The sequence below is a fragment of the Lepidochelys kempii genome, chromosome 7, assembly GCF_965140265.1.
Source record: "Lepidochelys kempii isolate rLepKem1 chromosome 7, rLepKem1.hap2, whole genome shotgun sequence".
Taxonomy (NCBI): Eukaryota; Metazoa; Chordata; order Testudines; family Cheloniidae; genus Lepidochelys; species Lepidochelys kempii.
Window position 1 is genome coordinate 45,836,886 of NC_133262.1, and position 22,097 is coordinate 45,858,982.

Below are 22,097 nucleotides of genomic sequence, written 5' to 3' on the forward strand. Positions count from 1 at the left end.
ATGGAAGACTGAAGGGAAGGGGGAGGTGCCTACTGAAGCAAAATGGCACAGGCCTGAAATACATTTCATTGCTGCTGCTTGTGTACTCCATGTGATCAGAATGGAGAGCACTATGTTTTCATATGGGATACTGGCACTCAGTTCTACCCATTTTCTCAGCTAGCTGAGAGCCCTGTGATTACTATTGCTGATCATGCTGGGCTGGTTAGCATAATAAAGGGTGCACTATGACAGTATTTTTTTCTTACACTGACACTTAGCTCACCCCTAGAGTCCATCTCTACCACTTGATACGTAGAATTATAGAATCATAAAAATACAGCTAGTCACCCTGTTTAGATCAGTGTTTTTTAAAATGTTAGTTAAAGCATTTTAATAAACACATTTTTAAAATACACCATTTATCCTAGTCTGTACAAACCATATTGTGAAGTTTCACTCTACTGTAAAAAACTCACTGGGGTAATCCTCTGGAACAGCAGTAATTATCACTCACTATATAGTGTTAAATGCTGTATTTCAAGGGGATTATTCCCCCTCTGCCTGGGCTAAATAGGGACAAAGAGAAGTTGCCATATGGGGAGAGAGAAAAAAAATCCCTATCTCTCCCTGCAACTGTATTCAGCTGAGAAAAAAGGGAAGTTGGTTTGCTACTGTACAAACTGCTCCTTGCTAGTAGTAAAGTTATGGCCTTCCAGAGACCCTCACATCCTGCTCCTGCCTCCTTCCACACCCACATACTGCTGTTTCTACACGCAGTTGCAGGGAATAAAGAGAGGCCAGGCCATCATGTCCAGAGTGAAGACCAGGGTTTTTTTCCCAGGTAGGCCCTCTTCTGTTACTCTAAGGGTATGTGAACATTTGGAACTGGAAGCATAATTTCCAATTTGAGGAGACATATCTGTGCTAGCTCAGCAGCACAAGCATCAGTAGGGGATAGCCACCCCAAGTACATGCCTAGCATATTATACCATCTTGGGTATCTCTACACAGCAATCAGTGGTGTGACTGCAGCACATGTAGATATACCTAAGCTAGCTTTGATCTGGCTAGCTTGAATACCAATAGCAGTGAAGCTGCAGCAGCAGGGGCTATCCAAGCCCACCCATGACCCTGGTATTTACTCAAGTGGCTAGCCTATGCAGTCGCAGCATCACTGCTGTCTTTTCTAGGAACAAAAAAATGTATCCTCAAGTTAGTTAACTAGGGGTAAAACCTGTTGAAGACAAAGTAGTTTGTAGTTCTCATGTATGTTAGAAAAATTACTGAAGGACTAGGCTCCCCTTTAGTTTTTAGCTCAACTGGCTAACTTGCATGAAAACTACCTACTGCATTATCTTCACTAGGATTTTGCCTTAATTCAGTTAACTTGAATTAAGAACACACCTTTTATCCTAGTGAGAGATTTCCATAGTAAAGATTGTTGGTGAGGAGGGAACAATTAGCTATGAGCAGGTTGTATATAACTGTGTTTAATTTACACAACCTGTTTTTCTTTCCCTGTTCTCTGTGAATGAAGAATTCCATTATTAATAATGTTATTAAAATCTTCCTGGTTCTCTTTAAAGCTCCCTTATCTCTCTCTTTCTCTGTTACTCTCATTCCTCTCTTACTCATTAAGGCCTTGGAATATCTTTTCAAGTTCATTGTCCAATCTCGGATCCTTTACTCGAGAGCTACTTGCGGAATGGAGGAGGAACAATTTCGCTCCAGTATCCAAGAGCTTTTCCAGTCCATCAGATTTGTACTCAGCTTGGACAGCAGGAGCTCAGAGACTCTCATCTTCACACAGGTTAGCTATTTTCTATACTTGAATTCACCTGGAAGTGCAGAGGCAGCTATTTTATGCATAAGCAACATATTCATCCGATAGTTAAGAGGCATAATTTGCCCTCTTTTACAGGTTGATTTTACAGAAATGAGTGACATAGTTCCACAATAAGTTTAGACAGTGAACAGATGCAGAACAGCTAGGCAGTTTTACAGTGAAGGGAGACATATATTGTCATGTTATGTGGTTAGAGTAGACATTCCATATTCTTTTTGTTTTTATGTTAAGTGTCTCATTCATAAGCATGTCTCAGAATTGGCACAGAGGCATTTTAATTCCTTTATTAGTCACAGAGGAAAGTAAAGCTCAAGTTAATACAGTAGATCACAGCAGCTGCGCATAGTGGAAAAGTTTTGATTGATGTGTAATTAACTAGCAAACCCTAGAAAAATTCACATCCTCAGTTTAACCATCACTACTGGAATCAATGGTGGATTGACTACAATCATATTATGATATCCTTATTCATGTTTGGTAGTGCCTTACTTTGCAAACAGTTCCATTGACTTCAGTGGGAGTTCATATAAGGTAAGGCGCTCCTCAGTGTGAGTAAGGATGTCGTAGTCTGGCTCTGTGTTATTGTAAAGATCACTATACTAACATTTAAAACTTAACATTTTAAACAGTAGGATCTTTTGCTGTATGTACATACCCTAGCTCAGAGGCTCTCAAATTGTGATTTGCATAGAGCTGACTGGTAATGTCATGCTGCTTCTCGACATTCTCAGTTAAAATGCAATAAAAGACAGTTACAGATACATTTAATATTGTCCTAATAGGATTTTCCATGGAAGCAATTGCTGTAGTTGTCACAATAAAGTTTAATTATCCCAGTGGGAGGAAAAGTGGTCAGCAAGACACTCTCTCTCTCTCTCGAGATGTGGTCCACATTATGACAAAGTTTGAGAACCACTGCTGCAGCCTTTGATTTAATCACTTAGCAAGAGTATGGACCAGGGTCATCAGAAATCACTGCAACTTTCTACCAGGAAACTGACATTGGGGGAAAATAGTGTCTGGGGAAACCATTCTTTTGTTTTTCGTTTGGGCTATCATAAATACATAAGGGAAACTGAACTGAGGACAGGATTGTTCTCTCTCTCTCTCTTTTTTGCCCTGTGTTACTACTGTCTTTCGAAATGTCTTCACTTCAGGCATTTGTATATTTATAAAACCTGTCCTGTTTAATATTTGAAAAGTTTACTTTTTGTTTCCCACTTGCCATTGTGTTGCCCCCTCGACCCTCATTGACCCATAGGCCCCTCAGCCTGGAGGACAGGTGAGCGGAGCTGGGACATGTGCCCCACAAAAGTGTGGTGGTACTTCAAGGCCGTCGTTTAATTCTGTAAGTAATAATCACCTTGCCTGCACCACTCTTTCATCATGGATGTGCCCCGTGACTCTCCTTTCCCTACCCAAATCCATCTTTTCCTGCATATAATCTTGGAGTGCAGTGTACACTTCAGGTTTTCTCATGATGTGAAATATTCTGATAATGGATTGAACATGTAGGATTTCAAACACTGAAAATACAGTACAAGTGGTCATCAATACCTATGTGAGTCAACTTGTGCAGGAGAACCAACGATGAGAGGAAAAAAGTATATCCAATCAGTCATGAAAGAGAACGGATATTGGGTCTTATTCATTCTTCAGTAAACAAGATATATTTAATAACTACATGGTCATGAAAAACAATATCAACGAGAAAGAAAATATTATAGATCCAATATTGAAAGAGAAGAGAGATTGGATCTTATGCATCCTTCATTATAAAGGATGCTTAACATATTAATAGTCAGGAGAAGCAATGGTGGGAGAGAAGATATTTTAAACAAATGATGAAAGAAGACTTACTTGGACCTTGCTCATCCTTTCTGCTTCTACCAGGATGATTGTGGCAAATGGCAATTTACAAGTTCAAGCCTTTTGTTATAATGATTAGGTTCTTTAAGTGCATGTATCATTGTATGATAGTAACACTAGTCCAGTGCTTGTCTGTTGAATATTTCATATCAATACTGATCCAATAATGTTCCAGCAAAGACTTAAATCTAATGGTGAAGATGGTAATTTAGAACAGCCCTGTTCCTGTTTCATTGTTTATATTTTCATACACTGATCCAGAGTTAGGTCTTTTGAGTGAATAAAAAGCAACCCAGATAACTGAAAAGCTATTAAGCCATGACAGAAATGCTCAAGGCCTTTAGGAAAAAAAAAACAAAAAACCTTCACACTTCTCCTTTCACCCAGGATGTTAGAGATCTCTCTCTCCATGCTCCTTTCCCGACCATCACAGTGAAATTGATTCTGCCCTCTTTCCAGTTCAATGATCTGACAAGAGGAATATACCAGACCATTGCAGATACTTGTACAGAAAGCAGCCATATCCTTCTAAGAATTAATAAACCACCACAGAGATCCCGCAGGTTATCTAGCATAATATTGAACTATTACTAGGTTTCCTAAATCATTACAGAAATCCTCCCACTCAGAAGATAGATTTATAGGCAGGCTTCAGGCAAACTGTTGCAAGAATACCCAGGGCCATAATACTGATATCTCAGGCCATTATCCCGAAGGCTGTCTCAGACCTCTCAAAGTTAGTCTACAGAATCATCAGATTATCACAGAGATAAACTGATGTAGAGATTCACAGCCATTGTAATAGCCTCCAAAGAGATACCTTGAAATATTTAAAAAAACTGATACACGTTTAATTAAACTAATAATGTTGCATGTGATGGCACTTGTAAGCTCTTTAGGCCACTATGTAATCTAAATTGATCACATGACAAGATGCTGGGGGAGATAACAGGCAAGAGAGATGGAGGAAGGGGTGAAGGAATATAGAGAATGTTATGAACTATACAGGACAAATTGTTAGTTCTAAAAGGCTTTTGATTTTATTTTATTCATAATTGCATTTTTTATTTTTATTGTGTAAAGGACATTAGCTAGAGGATCATTGTTTGTTGGAAGGATTGTGGATAAAAGTGTTTTGAAGAGGGAAATTGTGTGGTATATAGGATCAGGGAAGACATTCCAAGTCTAAGGGCCAGCATGAAAGAAGGCACAGAAGTACTTCTGGGAGAAAAGAAAAAGTATGTGGAGGGAAGAAAGATTGGCAGAATAGAGGAGAGTGGTGGACAGCCACTGATGAGACATAGGCAAGAGCAGAGCTGGAAAGAACCTAACAAATTGAGTTCAATTATTTTGAAATTGTTATGCAAGGGACTGCAGAGTCAGTTAAGGGATTCATAAAAAGGGATGATGTGATCAAAAAGTGAGTTTCGTGGTGACATTTTGGATAGATTGGATAGGAGTGAGGCAGCTGTTGGGAAGACTAGAGAGGAAGTTACAATAGTCCAGGTGGGATGTTATTAAGACGCACACAGGGATTTTGGATGCACTGTAAAGGAGGAAACAGGATTTTAAAACATCCTGAATATGAGGGGTAAATGGGTGGAGTTAAGGATAACATCAGGCGTGTGGGCCTGGAGATTGGGAGGGCTCATGGAATTATCTACCGTCATGGAGAAGTGAATAGGAAGGAAGGACAGGAGTGTGAAATGAAGAGTTCTGTTTGTGTTACGTTGAGGTCCTTCCTCCAGTCCAGAGATACCTTCAGGGATAACTCCAAGGTACTAAAGATACCCCCTTATCACAGAAATAAATTTTGCTCTATTATTTGCATGGTATGATGCATTATTTTGATGCAAAAATACTCTGCCTCACTGTTGTAAAAGTACACTAGTATCGCGTGGTGGTGCTTTTAAGGGTCTCTCAGTATCTTATTTATGAACAACCTTTCAGAATGGTTTGTAACTCTCCCTTATTAAGTTGTTTCAGTGCAAAAATCTTTATAGAAGTTCTTAACTCAGAAGCACTTTTTTTCATTAAAAGATAAAAATCAAGAAAAAAATATTTGGACCAGTTTGGGTGTTTGTTTGTTTTTTGACAGGAGACCAAAAAAGAATCTGTTTAACACCATTTTACAAACCGTGAGGCTATAATATAGACAGTACTGTTTTGTGTTTTTTTAAAATCACTCTGTGCTCAACTTATTCTATAATATGTTGATATTGCAAAGCTTTCAGAACAAAAAGCTCACATACCGGAAGTGCTTTGCTTTTGTGAGCTGCAGGGTGTTACAAAGATAGAACATCAGCCACCATTTTGAATGTAATAGCGTTTTTCAGACCCTTAACTCTGTTTTACCATTGTTTATTTGTATTTCACACATATATATCTATGATGTGCCATCCCTATTCTGTGGTTAGAGAACTCAAAACTGTCATAACTTGTTCATTTTCTTTTTTCAGGCTGCTTTACTGAATTCCTTCCCTGCTATCTTTGATGAGCTATTGCAGATGTTCACTGTGCAGGAAGTTGCAGAGTTTGTGAGGGGAACTCTAGGAAGCATGCCCAGTACAGTTCATATCGGACAGTCGATGGATGTAGTTAAGCTGCAGTCTATAGCACGCACTGTGGACAGCCGCCTGTTTTCTTTCTCAGGTAAGACAGTAGCAGCCATTTGTAACACTTGCAGCTGAATGCCCCTGGTAAATCTAGCAAAGTGATAGTAGGATTGTATTGCATTTTTTGCAGCTACTTTGTGGAGAACCATTCAGTGAAGAATACAAATAAACTTGGAGTTGTTAGCTATGTTGTACTTATGGTGTATGTATGTATATATTGTTCTACATATATGGAGCTTTTCTTACAGAGAAGAATGTGGTGTACGATATGTGGTATGCCCCCATAAATAGTGTGACCTCAGATAGTGTAGAAAACATGAGATTTAAGGTACAGAACAATACACTTAACTAGCATATCCACTGATTAAAAACATTCTTATTAAGTGATCCAATTATTATGATTATCAGTGCTCAAAGGAATGCACTGTGCTACAACTCTAGTATTATTTCCTATTACAACTGCATTGAACAGGACAAGACAATCCCTGCCCCAGCAAGCTTGCAGCCTGGAAGATACTCACTGAAAGAGGAGCTGCAATGAGAGACCAAGGAAAGAGTCACTTTAGATAGGGTTTTTTAAAAATATATAATCTGAACATTTTTATTTTCAACATTTATGGGTCTTATAAAAGAAGTGGGTGTTTTAGAGGCATTTGAATGAGGAAAAGGTGAGAGCCTGGTGCACTGAGATGGGGAGGTCATTCCATGTATAAGGGTCATCTTGAAAGTAGTTAAAACGACAGGAGTGGAAGAAGAAAACAAAAAGGTTTTAGATGGCATATTTGTCCAAAGAAAGAGACAGAGAGGAAACACAATAGAAGGTGAGATCCAATAAGCCAGGGCTGAGTCTGCCAGGGCCTTGAAGGTGAGGAAGAGAGGATTAAACTTTACTAAGGTGGGTGGCAAGAGGGAAACAAGTGAAGCAGATCAGAGAAGAGGGCAGTGATATTGTCTGATTGGCAGGCAATGGATTCTGTTTCTTTAAATACTTTAACCCTATGGGTTAATATATTTTCGTTAGGGTTCTAAAAGGAAGAGCTAAGTAAACCTGACTCCTCTCTGTTAGCTTCTTCATCTCCTCCTCCTCTCTTTAACAAGGGATTCCGGCATCCAAAACCCTCCTTTACCTGCCGACCCTACATCTTCTTAACCTTATTGCATTCCAATGAGCAGAAAGCCTTATTGTTCCTTCCTGTGTTCCTTTTGCTACTGGCCTGTTTTCCTTGCACCTATCCACTCAAACGTGGGGCTGCCTTTGGTGCTGATTTCTATTTTCTCCCTACTCGTGAGTCTTTTGCAGCCTTTCTACAGGGGCTTCCCAGAATAAAGGAAGGGCAGGGCCCTGCAGCTGGTGAAGGCAAGACCATTGGCCAGACATAATAGAGGAAGGAATGAGGAAATCCTAGTATTGAGGAGTCTGGGCCAATCAGAACTTACTGCAGGCAAGACTCCTGATGTGGCCCTACCTCCCAAAAGCCAGAAAACCTCCCTGCTTCTAACATTGCACCCTTTCCACTATTTTGTGCAATGAAGACAGTTAGGTCCTTAAGGTGATGAACCCACAAAGATAAGCTAATTTCCTACGAGTTAAATATATACAGAGTTTGACTCACTAAGCTGCTGTGAAAGCAGCATGAAGTGAACAAAGGGCCACACAGCTGGAAATTAATTCTAGCAAATGGCAATTCACACCTGTTTGCAAGCACATTCACAGTAGTCATCAGGCATGCCATTTATGAATTCATTAATTCATTGTTTAGTGTCTTTAAAATGCATTGCATTGAAAGTCTTTCAATCGGGGGGCAGTTAAGTGATTTCTACTGTATCAGCATCCTATATTAATACTAATTCTTTGGTTTCCACATACAAGGTTTTTGGATAATATCAAGGTTGCTGAAATTCTAGTCTGTCCTTGAATAATTCTGAGTCTTGTTTCCCTATTTTAGAATCCCGGCGAATCTTGCTTCCTGTGGTTCTTCATCACATTCACCTTCATCTGAGACAGCAGAAGGAGTTACTCATCTGCTCTGGGATCCTCAGTAGTATCTTCTCCATTATCAAGGCCAGCTCCTTGGTAATCTGCCCACCTGTCTTCTCCATTCCAACACAAAATTGCTGAAGCACAATCTGAGATATATCCAATAGAAACTATATCTTTTTCAGTGAATCTTTTTATAACAGAACTCTAACTTTATTAGCAGCAAGAGAATTCCTTAAGTGAATGGCTGCCTTTGTGTGTATGACTCAGAGCATTCTGGTTACAGCATGTTCTTGCTGTAAAAAACCCACACACAAAAAACCTCAGACAAACCCAGCAAGATTGACACTGTTTAATTTTCTTCACCCTAGCCTGGAACTCACTTATCTGTGGTGCTCAAAAGTCCTACCCAGTCCTGTCACTTGCAGTTCTGTAGGAAACAGTAACTTTAGGGTGAATGTTAAGAGAACTCTAAAATTATCAATGAAATCACGCTTATATTCAGAAATTGCTGCTGATTTAAACAGCCCGCTTTGATCTTCCAGATACTCTTATGTCAAATGCCACCTCAGTTGTTTTTTTAAAATGTTCACAATTTCGTACAGGGCAGAGAACTATCCCGGGTTACTCCAAAGGAGGAAGTCTATAGTGTTTAAAATAAGTCACATCAAGGAGTATTTTGAAATGTGCACTGTAGTTCTGTAAGTTTGAATGGGATGAAAGAAATGATAAAATAAAGCAATATTCCCACAGAATTTAGGGGAATAGAAGTTAGTCCCACTGTGCCATGGAGTACACAGGTGTCTCAGTATGGATTTATATTAGGTCTGTCAAGCAACTAAAAAAAAATAGTCTCAATTAATTGCAGGATTAAATTAATCATGCTTAATTGCACTGTTAAACAATAGAACAGCATTTATTTAAATATCTTTGGATGTTTTCTACGTTTTCAAATATATTGATTTCAATTACAACACAGAATACAAGTGTATAATGCTCACTTTATTTTTTATTACAAATATTTGCACTGTAAAAAATAAGAAATAATTTTTCAATTCATTTAAGACAAGTACTGTAGTGCAATCTCTTTATTATGAAAGTTGAACTTACAAATGTAAAATTGTGTCCAAAAAAAGCTATATTCAAAAATATAAAAAAAGAATAACTTTAGAACCTACAAGTCCACTCAGTCCTACTTCAACCACTCACTCAGACAAACAAGTTTGGTTACAATTTGCAGGAGACAATGCTGCCCCCTTCTTGTTTACAGTGTCACCTGAAAGTGAGAACAGGCATTCGCATGGCACTGTTGTAGCTGTCGTCGCAAGACATTTGTGCGCCAGACGTGCTAGAGGTTCTTTTGTCCTTTCATGCTTCAACCACCATTCCAGAGGACATGCGTCCATGCCAATGATGGGTTCTGTTTAATAATGATCCAAAGCAGACTGGACCAACGCATGTTCATTTTCATCATCTGAGTCAGATGCCACAAGCAGAAGGTTGATTTTCTTTTTTGGTGGTTTGGGTTCTGTAGTTTCCACATCTGAGTGTTGCTCTTTTAAGACTTCTGAAAGCATGCTCCACACCTTGTCCCTCTCAGATTTTGGATGGCACTTCAGATTCTTAAACCTTGGGTTGAGTGCTGTAGCTATTTTTAGAAATCTCACATTGGGACCTTCTTTGCGTTTTGTCAAATCTGCTGTGAAAGTGTTCTAAAACGAACATGTGCTGGGTCATCATCCGAGACGGCTATAACATGAAATATATGGCAGAATGTGGGTAAAACGGAACAGGAGACATACAATTCTCCCCCAAGGAGTTCAGTCACAAATTTAATTAATGCATTATTTTTTTAAATGAGCATCATCGGCATGGAAGCATGTCCTCTGGAATGGTTGCCAGAGCATAAAGGGGCATACAAATGTTTAGTATATCTGAGATGTAAATACCTTGCAACACTGGCTACAAAAGTGCCATGCGAATGCCTGTTCTCACTTTCAGGTGACATAAACAAGAAGTAGGCAGCAGTATCTCCTGTAAATATAAACAAACTTGTTTGTCTTAGCGATTGGCTGAACAAGAAGGACCGAGTGGACTTGTAGGCTCTAAAGTTTTAGATTGTTTTGTTTGAATGCAGTTATGTAACAAATCTACATTTGTAAGTTACACTTTCACAACAAAGAGATTGCACTACAGTATTTGTATGAGGTGAATTGAAAAATACTATTTCTTTTGTTTATCATTTTTACAGTGCAAATATTTGTAATCAAAAATATAAAGTGAGCACTGTACACTTTGTATTCTGTGCTGTAATAGAAATCAATATACTTAAATGTAGAAAAACATCCAAAAATATTTAATAAATTTCAATTGGTATTCTATTGTTTAACAGTGCAATTAATCACGATTAATTTTTTTAACAATTTTTTGAGTTAATCGCGTGAGTTAACTTTGATTAATCGACAGCCCTAATTTATATCTTTTGATGTGTTCCAATACCCTTCTATCAGGGAGGGAAGAGGTGAGAAGTCACATATTATAACATTGCAGCCATATGACAGTGTCTGCTATGTAGGGCAATGTTTATTTTCTGCCTTCGAACCTCCATCTCCAGGAATCTCTTTTGGTAACTGTCAGGGTTCCTTCCCCAGTCTGAACTCTGGGGTACAGATGTGGGGACCCGCAGCTTAGGTTAAAGCTTCCCCAAGGCACAGATTCCTTTCTTGCCTTGGGATCGCTGCCACCACCAAGTGATTTAACAATCAATCAGGGAAAGGAACACTTGGAGTCCTATTCCCCCCAAATATTCTCCCAAGCCTACACCCCTTTCCTGGGGAAGGCTTGAGCATATATCCTCACCAATTGGTTACAAAGGACTACAGACCCAAACCCCTAGGTCTTAGAACAATGGAAAAATCAGTCAGATTCTTAAAAAGAAGGATTTTATTTAAAGAGGAAAAAGGTAAAAACCACCTCTGTAAACTGAGGCTGGTAGTTAACCTTACAGAGTAGCAGAAAATTCAACGAGCACAGAGGAACCCCCTCTAGCCTTAGTTTCAAAGTTACAACAAAACAGGGATAAACCTCCCTCTAGCAAAGGGAAAATTCACAAGTTGAGAAAACAAAGATAAACTAATACGCCTTGCCTGGCTGTTACTTACAAGTTTGAAATATGAGAGACTTGTTCAGAAAGATTTGGAGAACATGGATTGATGTCCGGTCCCTCTTAGTCCCAAGAGCGAACGGCCACAGAAACAAAGAACCCAAAACAAAACCTCTCCCCCCAGCAGATTTGAAAGCATCTTTTGTCCCCATTGGTTCCTTTGGTCAGGTGCCAACCAGGTTACTTGAGCTTCTTAACCCCTTACAGGTAAGGAGGAATTTAGGCTACTCCTATGGTTATGACAGTAACAATTCTTCCTGAGCTTCTCTAAAGTTATCAGAGTTCCATCATGAAGGCCGTTCCTGGTGTGATTGGAGCTGCACATTTGGCTTGCCATTTCTGTCCTCAGCTACTAATTGTCTGTTTTCTTACTGCTCACTGTAGGAGGCAGATGTAGGGGAGGAGGTTGAGATGATGGTGGAGAGCCTCCTGGATGTACTTTTACAGACTCTGCTTACTATCATGAGTAAATCGCAGTCTCAGGAGGCGGTAAGAGGGCAGCGTTGCCCGCAGTGCACAGCCGAAATCACTGTTAGTAACTAACAATCAGGTTCTATTTCCTGCTTCTCTAACGTTCAGCTCCCTTTATCCCACTCCCTCACAACCACCTACACCTCATTACCATCTCTCCTGCATGGGTGATCACAGCTTTCTCTCCTTCCCTTCCCACTCATGAAACCATTCTTTCCACTCTGAAAAGAATCGGTCACAGTGCACTAGTCAGTCTGCTTCACGTTTACATCAGCAACTGATGGGGCCCAGGAAGCTTTCCTCATTGCTATAGTTACTGTCTTGGATTACATTTGAAGTTATGATTGCAAATTATCATTTGGTAGTCTTTGGCATATGCCAATTAGGTGATGATTTAGAGCTCCACCTCTAAATGGGCACCAAAATAACACTGGGAATATCATGATTCCTCACCAGCAGGCCAGTGCCATTCACTTCAGTCCCTGGAGAGATTCTGCTCAACTGATCCATACTTATCACTTCCCACAAATGAAACAGGTGCATCCTTCTGGAGAAGGAAACAACAGATAAGAAATCAAGTGTGTTGCTGAGCTGGGTGGGAGGAAGGGAGCAAAGAGATGAATATAGCACCAAACCTGATCTTTTCAAAGGGTGCTAATAAGCATACAGCTGGCCCAAATTATTCAGCAGCATGGGATAAAGAAGGAATGAGAATTCTTCCCTGTGTTTCACGAAAAGAGGGGGGGGAGAAGGATAAAAATCCCATCCAGTCTTCTCCCTTCCTGGACTCCTTGCACTACATATTCTATCCTAACCCTATTTTTACTTGATTCAAACACTGAGCAGATATTAGTGCCACTTGTGTTGTCAATCTGTTCTCCAAAACGCTTTCCATCCAGTGTTAATTTTCTTACAAATTGGCTGGGAATTTGAGTGGGTTGTGCAGGTAGATGTACAGTCAGTGCCTCCACACTAGGAATAAAGAGGTTTCCTAACCTCTTGTTAGCTATAATGCAATAAAAACATGCGGTAAATTCCTAATGAAGAAAAGGCAGTTTGTAGGGGCAAGTCTAGGTTTTACCTTCACTTGCTAACATGTGCTAATAAAGTTTGCAGATGATACAAAGCTGGGAGGTATTGCCAATTTAGAGAAGGACCGGGATATCATACAGGAAGATCTGGATGACCTTGTAAACTGGAGTAATAGTAATAGGATGAAATATAATAATGAGAAGTGTAAGGTTATGCATTTATGGATTAACAACAAGAATTTTAATTATAAGCTGGGGATGCATCAATTAGAAATAACAGAGGAGGAGAAGACCTTAGAGTATTGGTTGATCATAGGATGACTATGTGCCGCCAATGTGATATGGCTGTGAAAAAAGCTAATGCGGTCTTAGGATGCATCAGGAAAAGTATTTCCAGTCGGGATAAGGAGGTGTTAATACCGTCATACAAGGCACTGGTGAGACCTCACCTGGAATACTGTGTGCCATTCTGGTTTCCCATGTTTAAGAAGGATTAATTCAAACTGGAACAGGTACAGAGAAGAGCTGCTTGGATGATCCGAGGAATGGAAAACTTGTCTTATGAAAGGAGACTCAAGGAGCTTGGCTTGTTTAGCCTAACTAAAAGAAGGTTGAGTGGAGATATGATTGCTCTCTATAAATATATCAGAGGGAGAGAGGATTTATTTAATCTCAGTACCAATGTGGACACAAGAACAAATGGATATAAACTGGCCACCAGGAAGTTTAGACTTGAAATTAGACAAAGGTTTCTAACCATTAGAGGAGTGAAGTTTCGGAATAGCCTTCCAAGGGAAGCAGTGGGGGCAAAAGATCTATCTTGCTTTAAGATTAAACTTGATAAGTTTATGGAGGAGATGGTATGATGGGATAACATGATTTTGGTAATTAATTGATCTTTAACTATTCATGGTAAATAGGCCCAATGGCCTGTGATGGGATGTTAGATGGGGTGGGATCTGAGTTACCCAGGAAAGAATTTTCTGTAGTATCTGGCTGGTGTATCTTGCCCATATGCTCTGGGTTTAGCTGATCGCCATATTTGGGGTCGGGAAGGAATTTTTCTCCAGGACAGATTGGAAGAGGCCCTGGAGGCTTTTTGCCTTCCTCTGTAGCATGGGGCACAGGTCACTTGCTGGAGGATTCTCTGCTCCTTGAAGTCTTTAAACCATGATTTGAGGACTTCAGTAGCTCAGACTATTGGTGAGAGGTTTATTGCAGGAGTGGGTGGGTGAGATTCTGTGGCCTGCGTTGTGCAGGAGGTCAGACTAGATGATCATAATGGTCCCTTCTGATCTTAGTATCTATGGGAAAAAAAAAACACAACTGTCTTTTCTTCACTATGATTTTACATTCTTTTACTTACATCTGTTAGCTAATACATGTACCTGTAAGAACACACCTTTTTCTTAGTAAAGACAAGGTATTAACGTTAAGTGGAGTAGCTCAGAAAAGTTTATAAACATTCCCAAGCACATGGGCAGCTACCTGAGTCCATCTGAAAAATGAACTTGCCCAGGAAACCCCCAGATATAAAATCTCTTCAGAAACATTCTTCATGAACATTCATATTTAGCACAGTATCTGTAATATGTGACACAAGATTAGGTACTTCTTAGAAAATCTTTGCAATAGTTTAAAAATAAATTGTTTCAGTGGCTTAGAGACACAATTGCTACAAGGAGACATGTTTGGTAGTCATAGCAGGGAACTAGTAAGGTGGAGACAGATACCATTCTTGACTGCTACTGACTTGCAACATTATCTTTGACACAATGCCTCACCCCTTTACGCTGTACTCTTCAAAGGTGTACAAGTGGGTGTAGCGGGGCAGGACTCACCCATGTGGTGCCTCCTGCTGGTCATCCAGGGAATTAGTATTCCAGCCTCCAGAGTTCCCTCTGCAAGCCGGTGTCCCTCTTGCCGCTGGGCCCCTAGTCCCTCCTGGACCCCAGTGCCCCCTTTCACACCTAGGTGCTGCCACCTGCAGTACCCCACACAGATCTGGGTCTCCCCTTCCCAGGGAACCACAAACTCTCTACCCCCACCTCACCTCAGTCTATGGCCACTGCCAGTCATCACCTAGCCCGTTTCCTGGGGCCGACTGCAGTGTAAGCACCACTCATCATAGGCAAGGGGAGGTTGGACCTGCTGCCTCTGCCTACCCCTTGGGTTACCCTCTGCAATCCCAGCATCTATTTGGCCTTCCACTAGGCCTGCAGCCTGGGGGGTTTCCAGGCCAGAGCTCCCCAGCTCCTCTAGCCTTCCCCCAGCCCTGCTCCACCTCAGGTACCTTGGTATACTCCCAGCAGCCAGGTCCCTCCCTCTCAACAGGCCAGAGAGAGAGTCCTTCTGTGCCTGGCTTCACTGGCTTTTATAGGATCAGCTGGGTCTATTTGGGGCATGGCCACAGCTGAGGCTGCCTCCCAATCAGCCCAGCTTTTCTGCTGCCCCAGCCCTCTCCCAAGGCCGTTTTAAGCCCTTCCAGGCAGGAGCGGGTGACCACTTTGCTACAGTGGGGATTTTTACTCACCTTTGTAAAGCGCTTTGAGAGGCTATGGTGAAAGGAACTATATAACGGCAAAGTATTATTTACTATGTAAGACCTTGATTTCAGAGTAGCTTCACTTCTCCTACATACTAGGGGAGAGAGAGAGAGAGAGAGAGACCCCTTGACTGTCAGTATTGACCATTTAAACTCTGATATTTGTAATAAGTCCTATGAAAGCTGAGCCTCTGAGATTTTTTGCTATGTATTAACAGGAACTAGAGATCATTTGTCATACAGTATTTTTAATCTCTGCACATGAGCTTTTCTTCCATATGCATTGGTGCCATTTCAGACCCCACCTTTTACCTCCTACCTCAGGTTGAATTTTACATCTAAAAAATACTTTGATTGTCTGGACTGAATAATTCTTCATTTACTTGACAGGGAGAGTATGTGTCCTGTCTCTTGTCTCTGCTTCGTCAAATGTCAGACACTCATTTTCAACATTTACTGGACAACTTCCAGAGCAAGGATGAGCTAAAGGTAGGACGTAACATCATGGTTTTTAGAAGCAGCTATTAAATATTATCCTCAGAAATCAGATAGATGACAGTGCAGAAGGTGTTTTCACTTACTCTACTGAGCATCCACATTCACTACAGATATAGTCACTATTTGTTTTATATACTTAGTTTCTTATTATCAGAGAAAAGAATGGTCCAGTGGTTAGGACACTAGCCTAGGAGTTGGGAGTCCCTACCTCTATCCCAGGCTTCCTGTGTGACCTTGAACAAGTCACCGAAGGTATGTCTACATTGCAAAGAAAAACCCATGGTGCCGAATCTCAGAGCCTGGTTCCTTTGGCTTGTGCTCATGGGACTCGGACTGTGGGGCTATAAAGAGCAGTGTAGACATTCACGCTTGGGCTGGAGCTGAGGGGGAGGGTCTCAGACCCTGGGCTCCGGTCTGAGCAGGAACATCTAAATTGCTCTTTTTAGCCCGGCAACCCAAGTCCTGCAAGCCCAAGTCTGTTGACCCAGGCTCTGAGACTGTGCTGAAGGTTTTTCTCTGCATTGTAAACATACCCAGAATGTCTCTGGTATGTCTACACTGCAGCTCAGAGTTGTGATTCCCAGTGTGGTTAGAAGAAAATGGGTACTTGTGGCGCCTTAGAGACTAACTAACAAATGTATTTGAGCATAAGCTCTCACCCTGAGTTAGTGGAGTGTGGCTCTTGTGGCACTAGCAGTGGCTCAGGATAACTGCCCAAGTCCGAGCCTGCCCAACCTCCTGGGTCTGCGCTCAAGTGATTAACCTGAGCCAGCGCCGCAACTTCCACACTGCTATTTTTAGTGTGCTAGCACGAATCTGTCCACCGCACTGGGAATAACACCTCTCAGCTGCAGTTAGTCATACCCATAGCACTTTCCTACCTCATGGCAGTGGTGTGAGGATAAATACATTAACGATAGCAAGGTGTTCAGATCATATGATAATAGGGAGCAGATAAGTACCTGGGATAGATATCATTATGGTACTTTGTGGAACATAGCTTGAACTACAGACTAGTAGTCTGTACAGACTAGAAAATCCAAAGTAGTTTATTCTGCAACCTATTGAAGGGCATGGAATATACATAGGAGCTCACTTAAAAGGTTTGAAGTTTGTTCTTATGTCAAAAGATAATTATATTCCAAGGCTGACTTTTGCATACCAAGCAGAGAAAAGTCAACAGCAAATTTTAGCTTGGTCTGTTGGAGTAGTGGCCAGCCTACTCTACCTGGTATGCTTCAACAAGCTCCCCAAATTCCCATTTGTGAGTGGTGACCTAAATAATAGCTATTATGAAGATTACGAAGAGAGAGTTGCTTAGTACACTGTTTATGTACCCTCACTGGTGGCTTCCCAACCGTTATCTGTTTTGAGGTGTCCATCTCAAAGGGAGAGAAGCCTATCTGTTACCTTCGCATCAGTATGAAGGCAGCATGTCTCAGATCACAGTAAATGGCTCTGAAGTGCAGATTAACTTCAAGCAGCAATACATAAATCTGATGGAAGTAACAGTCATGCTGCCACTTTCCTTTCACAGTATGATGATGGGGTTATATACAAAATGTTTTTGTGGCTAGTGTGACAGCTCAGTAATAGAGTGAATAGTAATACCAAACTGACACCATGGTAGAAACCTGTTAAAACACTGAACAAACAAGGTGGAACAGGATCTGAAGTGCTTTTGAAAGAGGTTGTCAACTTCCAATTATTGTATATATCAATGAAAATGTATCCTGAGAAAAGCTGGGTGGCTCAGAGATACAGACTTTGGGATAACAGAGTCTCTTACCTCTAGGTTGCTAGGTTGAATGGAGCTCAAATTGGTAGTGATCTAAAGTTAACTTTTGATGACTTTTTCAATAGTGCACATGATAAGAGTTGGCACTCTCATACTGAGTCTTAAGTAGACATGGAATATACATAGGAGTAGAGCTTGTTGGAAATTTTTGTGGAATTTTTAACAGAAAATTCTGGTTTCATCATAATTGAAATATTTCTGAAAAAGTTGTCAGTTTTGATAAAAATTCTCTCAAATTTCAAAACAAACAAATATCATTTCAGTACATCTTTGTTTTAAAATTTAATTTCAGGTTTCAAAATTTTGCTTTGGAATTTGAATTTTTGCTTTGAAATTTCAAAATTTCATTTTGAATTCTATTTTATTTGTACCTGTTTTTGTTGGTACATTATTTTTATATTATGTTATGTCAGTAGTATTGCACATTATGCACTGTAGCTACTGACTCATAATATTATATAATCATTTAAATATTCTATTTTTAATATATTTTTTGAAATCTTAAAGGGAAGCTACTAAGATGTTTCAGTCAGTACTAAGAAGCAGCTGCCTTTAATGATATTTACTACATCTACATGTCATGAAATAATTAAATATAATAAAAATTTAAAAATCAATCAAATTTGAAACAAAGTTTTGAAATTCAAGAATAAAAAAACAAGCTTCCAAAACAAAACTGAGAAATCCAAATTGAAATTTAAAAATTAATGTCTTCCAAAACTGTATTTTTTGGGGTTGGGGGGAATTTCGGGTAATTAGGAAATTTCAAAAATATTTGTTTTCTACTTGAATTAGAAGAAAGGAGTTTTGAAATTTCCCAGAAACCAGAAATTCCAAGTTTTGACCAGCTCTACTGAAAAGTTCACTTAAGAAAAGTTTTGAAGTTGTTCTCACCTGACATCACAAATACCACTGTCACAGCTGGCAACCTTCTTGATAGTCTCAGTAAAAAGACCTGTGATTAAATTGGCTATGGAGATAGAGATTGAATTATGCTGGTGTAACAACAATAATGTATACCCCTTTTATGGGTTAAGAGAGGATTACTGTTATATAAAAGTGAAAAATGAGGCAGATAGTGAGTTGCTAAGTGATTTATTCAGAATCAAAAAGTAAGTCATTGGCAGAGCCAGGATTTGATCTCAGGAGTTTTTCCTCAATCCTTTGTTCAGGACTGCTAGACCACTCTTCTTTCTCCCTTAGGTTTTTTTGCATGATAGACACATACACTCTCTCTCTCTCTCTCTCTCTCTCTCTCTCTCTCTCTCTCTCTCTCTGAAGTGGTCCTTTTAGAAACAGACATCGGGGTGGGATGCCTTTAGCAAGTCCTTTCTTCTTCATCATAAATGGGATCTTATATTACCATATTACATAACCTATAAAATAATTTATTTTATTCATTTTTTTATTTTATGACAGGGGTGCCTAGAACCATGAAAACATACCCCTTTTAATATAAATTAAATAAATAACAGTTCCTCCAAAAGGCACACTGGGAACTCAGACCAGAATTCTGCATGACACTACTGAAATGTCATATAGAATAAAGTAAAATAAAGTGCTGCACTGTAAGCTTTAAAATATAGGAGAGTGCACCTGCTGAAAACAACTGTATCTGTCTCATTCCCATACATGCTGCTTCCATGTCCTGAGCTATGTAGCCTAGTGACACAGGGATCAAGCAAGGGAAACATAATTAACTTAATTGTCTTGGCTGTGGCTAGGAAAGTACATTTGCCTACAGCTGCCACTGCTTATTATTCTCTTTTATCTGTGTATTAGGAGTTCCTGCTGAAGATTTTCTGTGTGTTTCGAAATCTAATGAAGATGAGTGTCTTTCCTCGGGACTGGATGGTGATGAGGTTGCTCACCAGCAAGTGAGTATGGACATGTTTAAAGCACTGAATGTTTGTTTGAGAACTCTGGGGGTACTCTACATTAGGGCTTCTCAATCCCAGAGAAACAGTGTGTTTTAGTGGATTGAGGGGTGGGACTCTAGGCAGGAACTCCTCCTGAGTACTAATCCTGGTTCTGCAAAGTTACTTAAGCTATCAGGGCCAAATTAGGGCTTCTGTCAATGAATGATCACTTTCATGTACAAGTTTTACATGCTACCAGTGGGCACACATACTATAGAGTTAATACTATAAATCGCTCTTTTTTCACGAAAACCAAGTGCAAATAGGCTTCCTGTATGTAAATTCTATCACTTATGCACACAAGTGATAGTGAGCTAAAATGATCTGCCCAAAGTTAGTCACATATGGAGTTTATTTACCCCTTTGAACATCTGCCCCTTTGTCTGTTTTCCCATCTGTAAAGTTTCGGTAATTGCTTTGCTTAGGTCCATTGCTTTGAAGACAGGCAACACTCTTTAAGTGCTGAGTAGAACTAGACACCAATTCCAGTTATCTATGTCTGTATCCACAATTACCCCACAAATCCTTCCCTGACTGAGGGAGGCATGGTTTCCTCTTGCCATGTGATAAATGCACTTCGTCAATAGTCTGAGGTGCAAGGAGGGATAGCCAAAAAGACTGGCTCTTCCATTTCAGCCAAGTTACTAAAATGGAAGGAGCTGCTGAGGTATACATAGCTCTTGGATATATAGTGCTTGTGGTCTTAATTTTCCTTTTACCCACATTGTTACCTCTCTGGCTTAATCATAGAATATCAGGGTTGGAAGGGACCTCAGGAGGTCATCTAGTCCAACCCCCTGTTCAAAGTGGGACCAATCCCCAATTTTTGCCCCAGATCCCTAAATGGCCCCCTCAGAGATTGGCCTGCTAAACCCAAGGCTCTGAGTTCAATGCTCAAACCACTGAGCTATCCGTTCCCTACCTCTTCATTGTGTCTCAATTTAAAAAACAGCAACAAAACTCACCAAGGAGTTTTCTCGCAGTTTGTTGCTGGTGCACTGCCTGGGGCTACTGCTCCTGACAGAACCAGCATCCCTACAGGTTGTAAACATGCTCTTTGGGTGAAAGACCAGAACAACTCAGCTTAGATCAGTGGCGGACAGGACCGGCTCTAGGCACCAGCAAAGCAAGCACGTGCTTGGGGCGGCACAATTCCAGGGGCGGCGTTCCAGCCACCGGTTGGTTTTTTTTTTTTTTTTGTTTCTTTTTTGCTTCAGCAATTGCTGGGACGGCAATTTTTTTGCTTAGGGCGGCAAAAACTCTAGAGACGGCCCTGGTGGTGGACTCAATTTTTTTTTAGAAAAGGAGGGGCAGACCACAGTCCTTACACCAGGTGACAAGGTATCAGATTGAAATCATTATTTCTTGATTATGCAGTTGTCATTTGGGCTTGAATTTTTTAGTTTTGTTTTTTATTTTTGCCTTGTCAAGCTTTTTCTGTTGTTTTTAGGAGGTAGCAGCAGTAGGCTGGGGTTACCTACTAGTGTCTCATTTTATTAGCTAACCTAACTGTAGCATCACAGTTGACTAACTGAAGTACTGGAGGGGTCCACATTGCAAGATGATGTCATGGACCTCTTCCTGAAGGCTGATTGGTCAGCTGTGGTTGTTAGGGGGCTTATTCCTTCACCCACTTACTTCCCTGGTCCTTCTCACATGAACAGAGAGCAACAATACCCAAAGTCCAAAGGTGCAAACAATTCGATGTTTATTGGGGTGAACTTCCAGCCAGCATGATTCCAGTTTCCTTCCTTAGTGTCCCCCTTCCCAGCTCTGACACCACAGAGCCTTACACCTGTGTCCCTGTTCCCATTCCTGCCCTTAGCCTAAACATGATTCCAATTTCCCCACCCCCATTCCCTGTTCCCATTTCCCCCTTTAGCAAAACACGATTCCAATTTCCCCACCCCCATTCCCTGTTCCCATTTCCCCCTTTAGCAAAACATGATTCCAATTTCCCCACCCCCATTCCCTGTTCCCATTTCCCACCCACCCACTTCCTGATTGACTGCAGACTATATAGTAAAACTTGAGTTCTGCTTAGCTATACCTTAACCAATCATTTTCCTGAAATTTAACTAACCAATCCTAACATATGGTAACATGATTATGTAACCAATTATATCCCACTACCTCAATTAGTTTACACGCAGCAAAATTAATTATACAGCAGACAGGAACAATCACAGAACCAGACAGAGATTATACAGACAAACTATAGCAAAGTGGGAACTATTATGACAAAACAATACAGAAGTGAGGATTTTACATCCCAGCTATTGATAAGTGAGTTCTTGCCAGACAGGATGCTATCAAACTAAGTTTCCTTTTACATTTTCTAGGCACTTCCCTTTCTCTGGAGGCGATAGGCACTATCAGGAC

At 40.4% G+C, this 22,097-nt stretch overlaps 1 protein-coding gene across 14 annotated transcripts in view; it reads left to right on the forward strand.

The window, feature by feature from the left end:
- DOCK3 (dedicator of cytokinesis 3) overlaps positions 1-22,097 on the forward strand; it is a 585,316-nt gene that overhangs the window by 476,597 nt on the left and 86,622 nt on the right. For 10 of the 14 annotated variants that reach the window (XM_073352483.1, XM_073352491.1, XM_073352484.1 and 7 more), the window contains 7 exons: positions 1,622-1,792; positions 3,090-3,176; positions 6,157-6,349; positions 8,259-8,386; positions 11,838-11,984; positions 15,891-15,989; positions 19,579-19,673. In XM_073352483.1, coding sequence (XP_073208584.1) covers positions 1,622-1,792; positions 3,090-3,176; positions 6,157-6,349; positions 8,259-8,386; positions 11,838-11,984; positions 15,891-15,989; positions 19,579-19,673 — 920 coding nt within the window. The remainder of the gene's footprint in view (positions 1-1,621; positions 1,793-3,089; positions 3,177-6,156; positions 6,350-8,258; positions 8,387-11,837; positions 11,985-15,890; positions 15,990-19,578; positions 19,674-22,097) is intronic. The other 4 variants (XM_073352488.1, XM_073352497.1, XM_073352490.1 and 1 more) reach the window with 2 other exon arrangements.